Below are 14,874 nucleotides of genomic sequence, written 5' to 3' on the forward strand. Positions count from 1 at the left end.
TTTTGTGAAGGTACTTTAAATTTGGGGGATGACGTGGAAATAGCGGCAGGCATTATGCCATGACGTTTTCCCTTGCCACAGCTCGTATAATCAATCTTTTCAAGACAAATTACTATAGAAGCCTGCACATATGGAAAATTCAGCAGACAAATTGGATCGGGTTCCATTGAAAAATGCACACGCACTGCTTAGCACAGAAAAGGAATAACAAACAAAAACATTATTTGAGTAATATATTATAAATCACATCGAGTAAAACAGAGATGTGGAATACATTATGAGAGGATCATAAGACAGGCACAAACACACGATGATCAGCCTAAAACCAGTTGAACCGGAGCTGCTGTTGAAGATGCCGTGCCCATAATCTGCTTGAGCGTGTCGTCCTTGTCCTCCTCAGTCCATGAGTGTTGCTGTGTCACCATCTCCCATTCCCAGTGCCCCTTGTCCTGAACATGCCCATTCTTGAACATGCTGACATGACGCAACGCCGTGCATACGGCCATGACAAACTTGACAAGGTAAATCTGCCTTTCTGTTGCCTCAAAACCAGCCATCACAAACTCCTTCAAGCGATGCTGCCGAAACTTTGTCGGACACCAGGATATTTCTTCACTGGGACTGGGCTCCTCCATGCAAGAGGCAATGTGGATGTGAAAACTCTCGAGGCAAGGCGCCGTCTCAAAGAGAAGACGGGGCCAAGAGACGTCCCAGGACGAAGGCACATCAGCGACCAACAGCCGCCTCAGGTTAGGTAACAAAACGGATGGTGAGATAGATGGCACGATCCATCTGTCGGGCCCCGTGAACCGGATGATCAGGTCGGTAATGTCCGGGGTGTGTTCAAGAAACAAGTCAAGCTCCAGGTGCTGCCGAAAGTGTTGTCGAAACCCATCCAAGGAGACACCGTGGCGGCGGGCGAGGCTCCATTGCCTTAGGCATGGGAATGCGGTGGACTCGAAGAACAGGTGTGTGCCCAGGGATGCCAGACGCTCCAGATTGGGAAGAGCCCTCAACCATATTGATCCTATTTCACACTTGTCCACGACGAACTCCCTGATCTGCGAGCTGGGGGCATCCACAACCATGACCATGTCCCTGCCGCCGCAGAGACAGGAGTTGAGGTGCACCACCTGCAGCTGCGGGCAGGAGGCGAAGACGCCCTCGTAGGCGGCCGGGGGTGACTCGGCTTGCAGGACGAGCCTAGTGAGCGCGTGGTACTCATGCAGCAGATGCGGGATGACACAGCCCCCAAGCTTGAGGTTTTGCAGGCGTGACAACCGGGGCGAGGAGCAGAGGCCATGGCTAGGGAAGGCGTGCACGGTCTGCTGCCGGAATGTCGGCCGGGCGATGACCTCGAGGTCGTCGACACCCCAAGCATCCATGGCCTGGGAAATCAGCCGGTTGACGCAGCCGGTGTTGCCCGTGATGAAGAACTCGAGCCTGAGGCTGCTGACCCTCCGGCGAGCTCGGGAGCCCAGGAGACCCTCGACGGAGCTGGTGAAGGCGCGCATGGCGCGGCGCTCGTACCTCGTCATGCTGGGCACGAACTCGTGATGCCCGAGGCGATGCCTGTACAGCGCAAAGGTTCCGCTGCTGAAGATGTCACGGTAGCGGAGGAGCCACCGCCGGTAGCGCGGCGGGAGTACGTCGCTGACCCTGAGGTCGAGGGCGGGGAGCTCGCGGGGGAGGCCAGCCCAGCGCTTGGAGAGCAGCCCGGCGCCGAGCGCCGCGCGGGTGTCGAGGCGACGCAGGACGAGGAGGAGGAGGTCATCGGGGAGGGCGCTGACACGGTCCTCGCCGGGATCTGCCTGCTTCCGCGGCTGCCGGCGCAGGAGACGGTCCACGCGACGCCTCCTGGCCAGGGTGAAGCTCGCTTCGGCCGGGCGACGACGAGTAGATGCGGTGCAGGCGCGTGGTGGTGGGACGCGGCTGCGACTGGATACGCGAGTCCGCATCGACGCCGGAACCTCCTTGGATACGGGGATGAGGGCGGCGGTGGCCGGAGAAACTCAGCCCGAGATCGGAGTAGGCACCGCCGGCGAGAAGGGGGGTTGGGGGATTTGGGGGAATTGAGCGCCTCTATGCGGATCAGCGTAGGCAATAGGAGATGACTTATTTTGTTTTTCTGAAACGTTTTTTTTTCTTCAATCGACGATGTTGGCGCAATCCTATACTTGAGAGAGAGAAATCCTGCCCGTGGACAACAAGGACCCCTGAAAAAGATAAGGAGACAAGTGAGGCCGTCTCACGCCAGAGTAGAAGACGCTTCAAGATAGGATCCAAACTTGTCCGTTGATGGCGATGTGGCGCGACCGGAAGGAACCTAGACTCCATGACAACGCCTTCAAGAGGGTGATAATACAACCTGTTGCCGCCGCAAGACCGAAGAAGTGGTCAAGCGTTTTCACCTGGAGCCCTGGCGCGTGGAGAGGGGGCCACAATGTCACCCACTGGCTGAAGGAAATATGCCCTAGAGGCAATAATAAAATTGTTATTTATATTTCTTTATATCATGATAAATGTGTTGGGGAACGCAGTAATTTTAAAAAAAATCCTACGCACACGCAAGATCATGGTGATGCATAGCAACGAGAGGGGAGAGTGTCGTCTACGTACCCTCGTAGACCATTAGCGGAAGCGTTAGCACAACGCGGTTGATGTAGTTGTACGTCTTCACGATCTGACCGATCCAAGTACCGATCGTACGACACCTCCGAGTTCAGCACATGTTCAGCTCGATGACGTCCCACGAACTCCGGTCCAGCAGAGCTTTGCGGGAGAGTTCCGTCAGCACGACGGCGTGATGACGGTGTTGATGATGCTACCGACGCTGGGCTTCGCCTAAGCACCACTACGATATTACCGAGGTGGAATATGGTGGAGGGGGCACCGCACACGGCTGGGAGAGATCAATAGATCAACTTGTGTGTCTAGAGGTGCCCCCTGCCCCCGTATATAAAGGAGTGGAGGAGGGGGAGGGCCGGCCCTCCTATGGCGCGCCCTGGAGGAGTCCTACTCCCACCGGAAGTAGGATTCCCCCCCTTCCAAGTAGTAGGAGTAGGAGTCAAGGAAAGGGAAAAGAGAAGAGAAGGAAGGAGGGGGCGCAGCCCCTCCCCCTAGTCCAATTCTGACTAGGCCTTGGGGGGGCGCGCAACCTCCCCTCTCTCTTTCCCCTAAAGCCCAATAAGGCCCATATACTCCCCGGCGAATTCCCGTAACTCTCGGATACTCCGATAAATACCCGAATCACTTGGAACCTTTCCGATGTCCGAATATAGTCGTCCAATATATCGATCTTTATATCTCGACTATTTCGAGACTCCTCGTCATGTCCCCGATCTCATCCGGGACTCCGAACTACCTTCGATACATCAAAACACATAACTCATAATATAAATCGTCACCGAACTTTAAGCGTGCAGACCCTACGGGTTCGAGAACTATGTAGACATGACTGAGACACGTCTCTGGTCAATAACCAATAGCGGAACCTGGATGCTCATATTGGCTCCTACATATTCTATGAAGATATTTATCGGTCAAACGGCATAATAACATACGTTGTTCCCTTTGTCATCGGTATGTTACTTGCCTGAGATTCGATCATCGGTATCTCAATACGTAGTTCAATCTCGTTACCGGCAATTCTCTTTACTCGTTATGTAATGCATCATCCCGCAACTAACTCATTAGTCACATTGCTTGCAAGGCTTATAGTGATGTGCATTACCGAGAGGGCCCAGAGATACCTCTCCGATAATCGGAGTGACAAATCCTAATCTCGAAATACGCCAACTCAATAAGTACCTTCGAGACACCTGTAGAGCACCTTTATAATCACCCAGTTATGTTGTGACGTTTGGTAGCACATAAAGTGTTCCTCCGGTAAACGGGAGTTGCATAATCTCATAGTCATAGGAACATGTATAAGTCATGAAGAAAGCAACAACAATATACTAAACGATCAAGTGCTAAGCTAACAGAATGGGTCAAGTCAATCACATCATTCTCTAATGATGTGACCCCGTTAATCAAATGACAACTCATGTCTATGGCTAGGAAACTTAAACATCTTTGATTCAACGAGCTAGTCAAGTAGAGGCATACTAGTGACATTATGTTTGTCTATGTATTCACACATGTATTATGTTTCCGGTTAATACAATTCTAGCATGAATGATAAACATTTATCAAGAAACAAGTCAAGCTCCAGGTGCTGCCGAAAGTGTTGTCGAAACCCATCCAAGGAGACACCGTGGCGGCGGGCGAGGCTCCATTGCCTTAGGCATGGGAATGCGGTGGACTCGAAGAACAGGTGTGTGCCCAGGGATGCCAGACGCTCCAGATTGGGAAGAGCCCTCAACCACATTGATCCTATTTCACACTTGTCCACGATGAACTCCCTGATCTGCGAGCTGGGGGCATCCACAACCATGACCATGTCCCTGACGCCGCAGAGACAGGAGTTGAGGTGCACCACCTGCAGCTGCGGGCAGGAGGCGAAGACGCCCTCGTAGGCGGCCGGGGGTGACTCGGCAACGTCTTGCAGGACGAGCCTAGTGAGCGCGTGGTACTCATGCAGTAGATGTGGGATGACACAGCCCCCAAGCTTGAGGTTTTGCAGGCGTGACAACCGGGGCGAGGAGCATAGGCCATGGCCAAGGTAGGCGTGCACCGTCTGCTGCTGGAATGTCGGCCGGGCGATGACCTCGAGGTCGTCGACACCCAAGCATCCATGGCCTGGGAAATCAGCCGGTTGACGCAGCCGGTGTTGCGCGTGATGAAGAACTCGAGCCTGAGGCTGCTGACCCTCCGGCGAGCTCGGGCGCCCAGGAGGCCCTCGATGGAGCTGGTGAAGGCGCGCATGGCGCGGCGCTCGTACCTCGTCATGCTGGGCACGAACTCGTGATGCGAGAGGCGATGCCTATACAGCACAAAGGTTCCGCTGCTGAAGATGTCACGATAGCGGAGGAGCCACCGCCGGTAGCGCGGCGGGAGTACGTCGCTGACCCTGAGATCGAGGGCGGGGAGCTCGCAGGGGAGGCCAGCCCAGCGCTTGGAGAGCAGCCCGGCGCCGAGCACCGCACGGGTATCGAGGCGACGCAGGACAAGGAGGAGGAGGTCATCGGGGAGGGCGCTGACACGGTCCTCACCGGGATCTGCCTGCTTCCGCGGCTGCCGGCGCAGGAGACGGTCCACGTGACGCCTCTTGGCAAGGGTGAAGCTCACTTCGGCCGGGCGACGACGAGTAGATGTGGTGCAGGCACGTGGTGGTGGCACGCGGCTGCGACTGGATACGCGAGTCGGCATCAACGCCGGAACCTCCTTGGATACGGGGATGAGGGCGACTATGGCCGGAGAAACTCAGCCCGAGATGGGAGTAGGCACCGCCGGCGAGAAGGGGGGTTGGGGGATTTGGGGGAATTGAGCGCCTCTATGTGGATCAGGGTAGGCATTAGGAGATGACTTATTTTGTTTTCCTGAAACATTTTTTTCTTCAATCGACGATGTTGGCGCAATCCTATACTTGAGAGAGAGAAATCCTGCCCGTGGACAACAAGGACCCCTGAAAAAGATAAGGAGACAAGTGAGGCCGTCTCACGCCAGAGTAGAAGACGCTTCGAGATAGGATCCAAACTTGTCCGTTGATGGCGATGTGGCGCGACCGGAAGGAACCTAGACTCCATGATGACGCCCTCAAGAGGGTGATAATACAACCTGTTGCCGCCGCAAGACCGAAGAAGTGGTCAAGCATTTTCACCTGGAGCCCTGGCGCGTGGAGAGGGGCCACAATGTCACCCACTGGCTGAAGGAAATATGCCCTAGAGGCAATAATAAAATTGTTATTTATATTTCTTTATATCATGATAAATGTGTTGGGGAACGCAGTAATTTCAAAAAAAAATCCTACGCACACGCAAGATCATGGTGATGCATAGCAACGAGATGGGAGAGTGTCGTCTATGTACCCTCGTAGACCATAAGCGGAAGCGTTAGCACAACGCGGTTGATGTAGTCGTACGTCTTCACGATCCGACCGATCCAAGTACCGATCGTACGACACCTCCGAGTTCAGCACATGTTCAGCTCGATGACGTCCCACAAACTCCGGTCCAGCAGAGCTTTGCGGGAGAGTTCCGTCAGCACGACGGCGTGATGACGGTGTTGATGATGCTACCGACGCTGGGCTTCGCCTAAGCACCGCTACGATATTACCTAGGTGGAATATGGTGGAGGAGGGCACCGCACACGGCTGGGAGAGATCAATAGATCAACTTGTGTGTCTAGAGGTGCCCCCCTGCCCCCGTATATAAAGGAGTGGAGGAGGGGGAGGGCCGGCCCTCCTATGGCGCGCCCTGGAGGAGTCCTACTCCCACCGGGAGTAGGATCCCCCCCTTCCAAGTAGTAGGAGTAGGAGTCAAGGAAAGGGAAAAGAGAAGAGAAGGAAGGAGGGGGCGCAGCCCCTCCCCTAGTCCAATTCTGACTAGGCCTTTGGGGGGCGCGCAGCCTCCCCTCTCTCTTTCCCCTAAAGCCCAATAAGGCCCATATACTCCCCGGCGAATTCCCGTAACTCTCCGATACTCCGATAAATACCCGAATCACTCGGAACCTTTCTGATGTCCGAATATTGTCGTCCAATATATCGATCTTTACATCTCGACCATTTCGAGACTCCTCGTCATGTCCCCGATCTCATCCGGAACTCCGAACTACCTTCGATACATCAAAACACATAAATCATAATGTAAATCGTCACTGAACTTTAATCGTGCGGACCCTACGGGTTCGAGAACTATGTAGACATGACTGAGACACGTCTCTGGTCAATAACCAATAGCGGAACCTGGATGCTCATATTGGCTCCTACATATTTTATGAAGATCTTTATCGGTCAAACGGCATAATAACATACGTTGTTCCCTTTGTCATCGGTATGTTACTTGCCTGAGATTCGATCGTCGGTATCTCAATACCTAGTTCAATCTCGTTACCGGCAAGTCTCTTTACTCGTTATGTAATGCATCATCCCGCAACTAACTCATTAGTCACATCGCTTGCAAGGCTTATAGTGATGTGCATTACCGAGAGGGCCCAGAGATACCTCTCCGACAATCGGAGTGAAAAATCCTAATCTCGAAATACGCCAACTCAATAAGTACCTTCGAGACACCTGTAGAGCACCTTTATAATCACCCAGTTATGTTGTGACATTTGGTAGCACATAAAGTGTTCCTCCGGTAAATGGGAGTTGCATAATCTCATAGTCATAGGAACATGTATAAGTCATGAAGAAAGCAACAACAATATACTAAACGATCAAGTGCTAAGCTAACAGAATGGGTCAAGTCAATCACATCATTCTCTAATGATGTGACCTTGTTAATCAAATGACAACTCATGTCTATGGCTAGGAAACTTAACCATCTTTGATTCAACGAGCTAGTCAAGTAGAGGCATACTAGTGACATATGTTTGTCTATGTATTCACACATGTATTATGTTTCCGGTTAATACAATTCTAGCATGAATGATAAACATTTATCATGAAATAAGGAAATAAATAATAACTTTATTATTGCCTCTAGGGCATATTTCCTTCAGTCTCCCACTTGCACTAGAGTCAATAATCTAGTTCACATCACCATGTGATTTAACACCAATATTCACACATGAATGTGATTAACACCCATAGTTCACGTCGTCATGTGACCAACACCCGAAAGGTTTACTAGAGTCAATAATCTAGTTCACATCGCTATGTGATTAGCACCCAAAGAGTAGTAAGGTGTGATCATGTTTTGCTCGTGAGAGGAGTTTAGTCAACAGGTCTGTCTTATTCAGAGCCGTATGTATTTTGCAAATACTCTATGTCTACAATGCTCTGCATGGAGCTGTAGCTAATTGCTCCCGCTTTCATTATGTATCCAGATTGAGACTTAGAGTCATCTGGATCGATGTAAAAGCTTGCACCAATGTAACTCTTTACGACAAACTCTTTTATCACCTCCATAATCGAGAAACATCTCCTTAGTCCTCACTAAGGATATTCTTGACCGCTGTCGAGTGATCTACTCCTAGATCAAAATTGTACTCCCTTGCCAAACTCAGAGAAAGGTATACAATAGGTCTGGTACACAGCATAGCATACTTTATAGAACCTATGACTGAGGCATAGGGAATGACTTTTCATTCTTTTTCTATTTTCTGCCATGGTCGGGTTTTGAGTCTTACTCAACTTCACACCTTGCAACACAGGCAAGAACTCCTTCTTTGACTATTCCATTTTGAACTACTTCAAAATCTTATCAAGGTATGTACTCATTGAAAAAATCTTATCAAGCGTCTTGATCTATCTCAATAGATATTGATGCTCAATATGTAAGTAGCTTTACTGAGGTCTTTCTTTGAAAAACTCTTATTCAAGTATCCTTTTATGCTATCCAGAATTTCTATATCATTTCCAATCAACAATATGTCATCTACATATAGTTTTAGAAATGCTACAGAGCTCCCACTCACTTTGTTGTAAATACATGCTTCTCCAAAAGTCTGTAGAAAACCATATGCTTTGATCAACTCATCAAAGCGTATATTCCAACTCCGAGATGCTTGCACTAGTCCATAGATGGATCGCTGGAGCTTGCATATTTTGTTAGTACCTTTAGGATTGACAAAACCTTCTGGTTGCATCATATACAATTATTCTTTAATAAATCCATTAAGGAATGTAGTTTTGACATCCATTTGCCAAATTTCATAAAATGCGGAAATTGCTAACATGATTCAGACAGACTTTTAAGCATCGATACGAGTGAGAAAATCTCATTGTATTCAACACCTTGAACTTGTCGAAAACCTTTTTCGACAATTTGAGCTTTGTAGATAGTAACACAACTATCAGCGTTCGTCTTCCTCTTGAAGATCCATTTATTTTCTATGGCTTGCCGATCATCGGGTAAGTCAACCAAAGTCCACACGTTGTTCTCATACATGGATCCCATCTCAGATTTCATGGCCTCAAGACATTTCGCGGAATCTGGGCTCATCATCGCTTCCTCATAGTTCGTAGGTTCGTCATGGTCAAGAAACATGACCTCCAGAATAGGATTACCGTACCACTCTGGTGCGGATCTTACTTTGGTTGACCTACGAGGTTCGGTAGTAACTTGATCCGAAGTTTCATGATCATCATCATTAACTTCCTCACTAATCGGTGTAGGCATCGCTGGAACTGGTTTCTGTGATGAACTACTTTCCAATTCTTGAGAAGGTACAATTACCTTATCAAGTTCTACTTTCCTCCCACTCACTTCTTTTGAGAGAAACTCCTTCTCTAGAAAGGATCCATTCTTAGCAACGAATATCTTGCCTTCGGATCTGTGATAGAAGGTGTACCCAACAGTTACTTTTGGGTATCCTATGAAGACGCACTTCTCCAATTTGGGTTTGAGCTTATCAGGATGAAACTTTTTCACATAAGCATCGCAACCCCAAACTTTAAGAAACGACAACTTTGGTTTCTTGCCAAACCGTAGTTCATATGGTGTCGTCTCAACGGATTTAGATGGTGCCCTATTTAACGTGAAAGCAGCTATGTCTAATACATAACCTCAAAACGATAGTGGTAAATCGGTAAGAGACATCATAGATTACACTATATCCAATAAAGTACGGTTATGACGTTCGGACACACCATTAAGCTGTGGTGTTCCAGGTGGCATGAGTTTGTGAAACTATTCCACATTGTTTTAATTGAAGTCCAAACTCGTAACTCAAATATTCGTCTGTGCGATCAAATCACAGAAAAAATTATTTTCTTGTTATGATGATTTTCCACTTCACTCTGAAATTCTTTGAACTTTTTCAAATGTTTCAGACTTATGTGTCATCAAGTAGATATAACCATATCTGCTCAAATCATCTGTGAAGGTTAGAAAATAACGATACCCGCCGCGAGCCTCAATACTTATCGTACCGCTTACATTAGTATGTATTATTTCCAATAATTCAGTTGCTCGCTCCATTCTTCCAGAGAATGAAGTCTTAGTGATCTTGCCCATGAGGCATGGTTCGCAAGCATCAAATGATTCATAATCAAGTGATTCCAAAATTCCATCAGCATGGAGTTTCTTCATGCGCTTTACACCAATATGACCTAAACGACAATGCCACAAATAAGTTGCACTATCATTATTAACTTTGCATCTTTTAACTTCAATATTATGAATATGTGTATCATTACGATCAAGATCCAACAAACCATTTTCATTGGGTGTATGACCATAGGAGGTTTTATTCATGTAAACAGAACAACAATTATTCTCTAACTTAAATGAATAACCGTATCGCAATAAACATGATCTAATCATATTTATGCTCAACACAAACACCAAATAACATTTATTAAGGTTCAACACTAATCTCGAAAATATAGGGAGTGTGCGATGATGATCATATCAATCTTGGAACCACTTCCAACACACATCATCACTTCACCCTCAACTAGTCTCTGTTTATTCTGTAACTCCTGTTTCGAGTTACTAATATTTAGCAACCGAACAAGTATAAAATACCCAGTGGCTACTATAAACACTAGTAAGGTACACAACAATAACCTGTATATCAAATATACACTTGTTCACTTTGCGATCCTACTTATCCACCAAACATTCAGGGTATTTCTGCTTCCAGTGATCATTTCCTTTGCAGTAGAAGCACTCAGTTTCAGGCTTTGGTCCAGCTTTGGGCTTCTTCACGGCAGTGACAACTTGCTTGCCATTCTACTTGAAGTTTCCCTTTCTTTCCCTTTGCCCTTTTCTTGAAACTAGTGGTCTTGTCAATCATCAACACTTGATGCTCTTTCTTGATTTCTACCTTTGTCGATTTCAACATCACGAAGAGCTCGGGAATCGTTTTTGTCATCCCTTGCATACTATAGTTCATCACGAAGCTCTAGTAACTTGGTGATGGTGACTAGAGAACTCTGTCAGTCACTATTTTTATCTAGAAGATTAACTCCCACTTGATTCAAGCGATTGTAGTACCCAGACAATATGAGCACATGCTCACTAGTTGAGCAATTCTCCTCCATCTTTTAGCTATAGAACTTGTTGGAGACTTCATATCTCTCAACTCGGGTATTTGCTTGAAATATTAACTTCAACTCCTAGAACATCCCATATGGTCCATGAAGTTCAAAACATCTTTGAAGTCCAGATTCTAAGCCGTTAAGCATGGTGCACTAAACTATCAAGTAGTAATCATATTGAGCTAGGCCAACGTTCATAACGTCTGCATCTGCTCCTCCAAAAGGTCTGTCACCTAGCGGTGCATCAAGGACATAATTCTTCTATGCAGCAATGAGGATAAACCTCAGATCACGGACCTAGTCCGCATCATTTCTACTATCATCTTTCAACTTAGTTTTCTCTAGGAACACATATAAAACATAGGGAAGCAACAACGCGAGCTATTGATCTACAACATAATTTGCAAAATACTATCAAGACTAAGTTCATGATAAATTAAAGTTTGACTAATCATATTACTTATGAACTCCCACTTAGATAGACATCCCTCTAATCATCTAAGTGATCACGTGATCCAAATCAACTAAACCATGTCCAATCATCACGTGAGATGGAGTAGTTTTCAATGGTGAACATTACTATGTTGATCATATCTACTATATGATTCACGCTCGACCTTTTGATCTCCAGTGTTCCGAGGCCATATCTGCATATGCTAGGCTCGTCAAGTTTAACCCGAGTATTCTGCGTGTGCAAAACTGGCTTGCACCCGTTGTAGATGAACATAGAGCTTATCACACTCGATCATCACGTGGTGTCTCGGCACGACAAACTTTGGCAATGGTGCATACTCAGGGAGAACACTTTCATCTTGAAATTTAGTGAGAGATCATCTTATAATGCTATCGTCAATCAAAGCAAAATAAGATGCATAAAGGACAAACATCACATGCAATCAATATAAGTGATATGATATGGCCATCATCATCTTGTGCTTGTGATCTCCATCTCCGAAGCACCGTCATGATCACCATCGTCACCGGCGCGACACCTTGATCTCCATCGTAGCATCGTTGTCGTCTCGCCAACTGTAACATCCCAAATTTTCAATTTGGAATGTTATACATTAGACCATCATTGCATATCATATTTTATTGCATTTTGGCTTGATCCTAGAAATTATATGCAACTCAAGGACCCACGGAGAGTGTCGGGGAGACTGATCCACGAACACCTATGGGGCCGGCGGACCAAGCCCCTTTCGGTTCGGCGGGGGGCGGAGATCACACGAAGAGCAGATCGAGGCGAAGCACACGAGCAGTTTACCCAGCTTCGGAGCTCTCCGGAGAGATAACACTCCTACTGCTGCTTGTTTGATTATCTTGTGTTCTTGCTCCAGAGAGAGAGCGTAGTGTTTTTCTGGGTTCCGAACCAGTCGAACCTCCTCTACATTGCGCATGGGCCTCCTCTTATACGCTAAAGGGGTCACCGACAGGTGGCAACGCAGAGAAGGGTACAAATGTAAAAAGTGAGGTGGTTGGTACAGTTACTTGTACAGTGCACCCTACCTAACCCTGACGGCAGGGGAGAAGGGCATTAAATGCCCATCTGAGTCGCCCAAACAGTGCAGAAAAGGACCGTTAGGGGCGCCACCGTTCGCCATGATAGCGATCTTGTCAGCTTCGCATGCCACTGCGCACCGCTGGCTGCACAGCCTCCCGCCATGCGCGCCTGGAGAGGCCCCTAGAGCGACACGTTGGTGGATGCACTGGAGTGTGGGCACAGAGTGGCCGCCTGCCGCGGCAAGCGCCTTGCTGCTGCTGTTATCTTGTCGGGTTCGGAAGCTTGTCGCTCACCGGGCCTCGAGGTACCTTGGTTGGTCTTCCCGGCAAGCTCCTCTTGCCGGGGCCTTGTTGCCTTGCCGAAGCGCGTGGCGCGTCGCGGCAAGTTCCTTGGAGTTCCTTGGTTGGCCTTCCCGGCAAGCTCCTCTTGCCGGGGCCTTGTCTCCTGAGCTTAAATACTTTGTTCTTGAATGGCTCCAAGGGAACCACGGAGGATCTTGGCGTTCGCCTGGCAAGCCTTGCCGCAGGGTGCTGCAACTGCCCGTGCACAAGTTCGGGGTACTAGGGTACCCCTATTCTAGTACACCGACAGGAGCCCCCGGGCCTGGGCCAGACATGGTGCCGAGCGCTGTTGGGCCAGGCCCAAGACAGGGCACGGGCACACGTGAACTGGGCCACGTCGAATCTCGCTCCGTATCCACCGCGCTCTCCCCTAACGGCATCGTGGGTGGTTCTTTATTCGGAAGGGCGAAACGTCCGCCCCATCCCTCTTTATAAGCAGAGGAAATAGGGGCAGTTCGTTCCCCCTCGCTGGTTGCTACTACTCCATCTTCACGAACCTCTGCCGCTCCCCCTTCTTCTCGAAGCCGAGAGAGCAGCGCTCCGCCTCCCATTGCCACCAGCATCACCAACGCCGTCGACCTCCCCCACCACCTCCGCCATGGCTCCGAAAGCCGACAAGGGAAAGGGCGTGAAGTTGGCCGAGGCGCAGCGGCTCGCGGCGCTGCGGAAGGAGCGGGCGATCTTCTCCCCCCAGCTCGGCGCGAAGGAGCTGAGGGAGTACTTCTACCTCTTTTGGGTGACGGAGACGCGGGCGCATCCGCGCACGAGGGTACTACCGGCCGCTGCTTCGGAACTGGCTCCAAATGGGTACCCATTCTTCGCGCTGTTCTTCTATTGCAGGCTCTGCCCGCCCTTCTCAGAGTTCTTCTGCGATATCATGAACACCTACGGCCTCCGCCTCCTTGATTTCACCCCTAACGCCGTTCTGACCATGGCAGTTTTCGCACATTTGTGCGAAAACTTTGTCGGAGTCCACCCCAATGTTGCCCTTTTCCGCCACTTCTTCATGCCTCGCATAGAGAGAGGAGAGCCACTTGCCGGAGGGATCGCCTGGATCTCGAGAGTCGGCAAGAAGGAGGCGTACTTGGAGGGTGAGCTCCGCAGCAAGTGGGAGGAGTGGAGAGCGGAGTAGTGCTGGATCGTCGAGGAGAATCCGCAGCCATTCACCGCCGTGCGCCAAGCTCCAATAGTGCGCGGCAATGACTGGAGCAACGTGGCCCCGGAAGACGAGAGGCTGAAGATCGCCATCACTAGGATCCTTCGCCTCAGGCTTGCCGGGCTCACTGTAGGTGCTGTAGGCGCAGATTTCCTCCGCCGCCGCATCGCCCCCCTGCAGGAGAGGGGGAGGCCCGCCTGGGAATTCAAGAACTCGGCGGACATCATGAGGCTGTGGCCGGGCCTCAACTACAACTTCACCGTCTTGGAGCTGGATGCAATGCTCCTGGAGTTGTTCAAACGCGATCCCCAGCACCCATTCACGCTGGCGAGGGGCGTCGTTCCATTGTGCAATAATTCTTCGCTTGACCGGATCAGCGCCATGATGCCGTTGTGCGATTCACACGGAATCGTCCCAACTTGGCAAGAGCCTGCGGATGACGTCGTGCAAGCGTTCTTCGACAACTTGGAAGAAGTGCCGGTCCACGCTGACGAGCAAAAGAGCCTCACCCGTGACACCACCGACGAGGAGCTGCAGCGCATCGCCACTAGGGCGGAAGAGGTTGCGGCCGCAGCTGCCGCGGGCGCGTTCGGGTTCACTGTGGAGGAGGCGGAGGCGGCAGAGGCGGCAAACCTTGCCGGGCGTGCGGAGTTCATTGGCGAGGAAGAGCCTGCCGGCTCTGAAGCTGGGCCGAGCGAGGCCGGCGAGGGAGAGCCCGAGCCTTCAGAAAGCTTGCCGCAGGCGGAGCCCCCGGCCCCGCCAAGAAGGCCTCTTCGCAGGG

General features: G+C 49.8%; 1 protein-coding gene across 1 annotated transcript; it reads right to left on the reverse strand.

Moving 5' to 3' along the window:
- Positions 1-205: 205 nt before the first annotated feature.
- On the reverse strand, positions 206-2,162 carry LOC123142236 (uncharacterized). Its single transcript, XM_044561229.1, has one exon. The coding sequence runs from the start codon at positions 1,956-1,958 to the stop codon at positions 315-317; it is 1,644 nt and encodes a 547-aa protein (XP_044417164.1). The 5' UTR covers positions 1,959-2,162; the 3' UTR covers positions 206-314.
- Between the last annotated feature and the right edge of the window lie 12,712 nt (positions 2,163-14,874).

This window comes from Triticum aestivum, chromosome 1B (genome assembly GCF_018294505.1).
Source record: "Triticum aestivum cultivar Chinese Spring chromosome 1B, IWGSC CS RefSeq v2.1, whole genome shotgun sequence".
Taxonomy (NCBI): Eukaryota; Viridiplantae; Streptophyta; class Magnoliopsida; order Poales; family Poaceae; genus Triticum; species Triticum aestivum.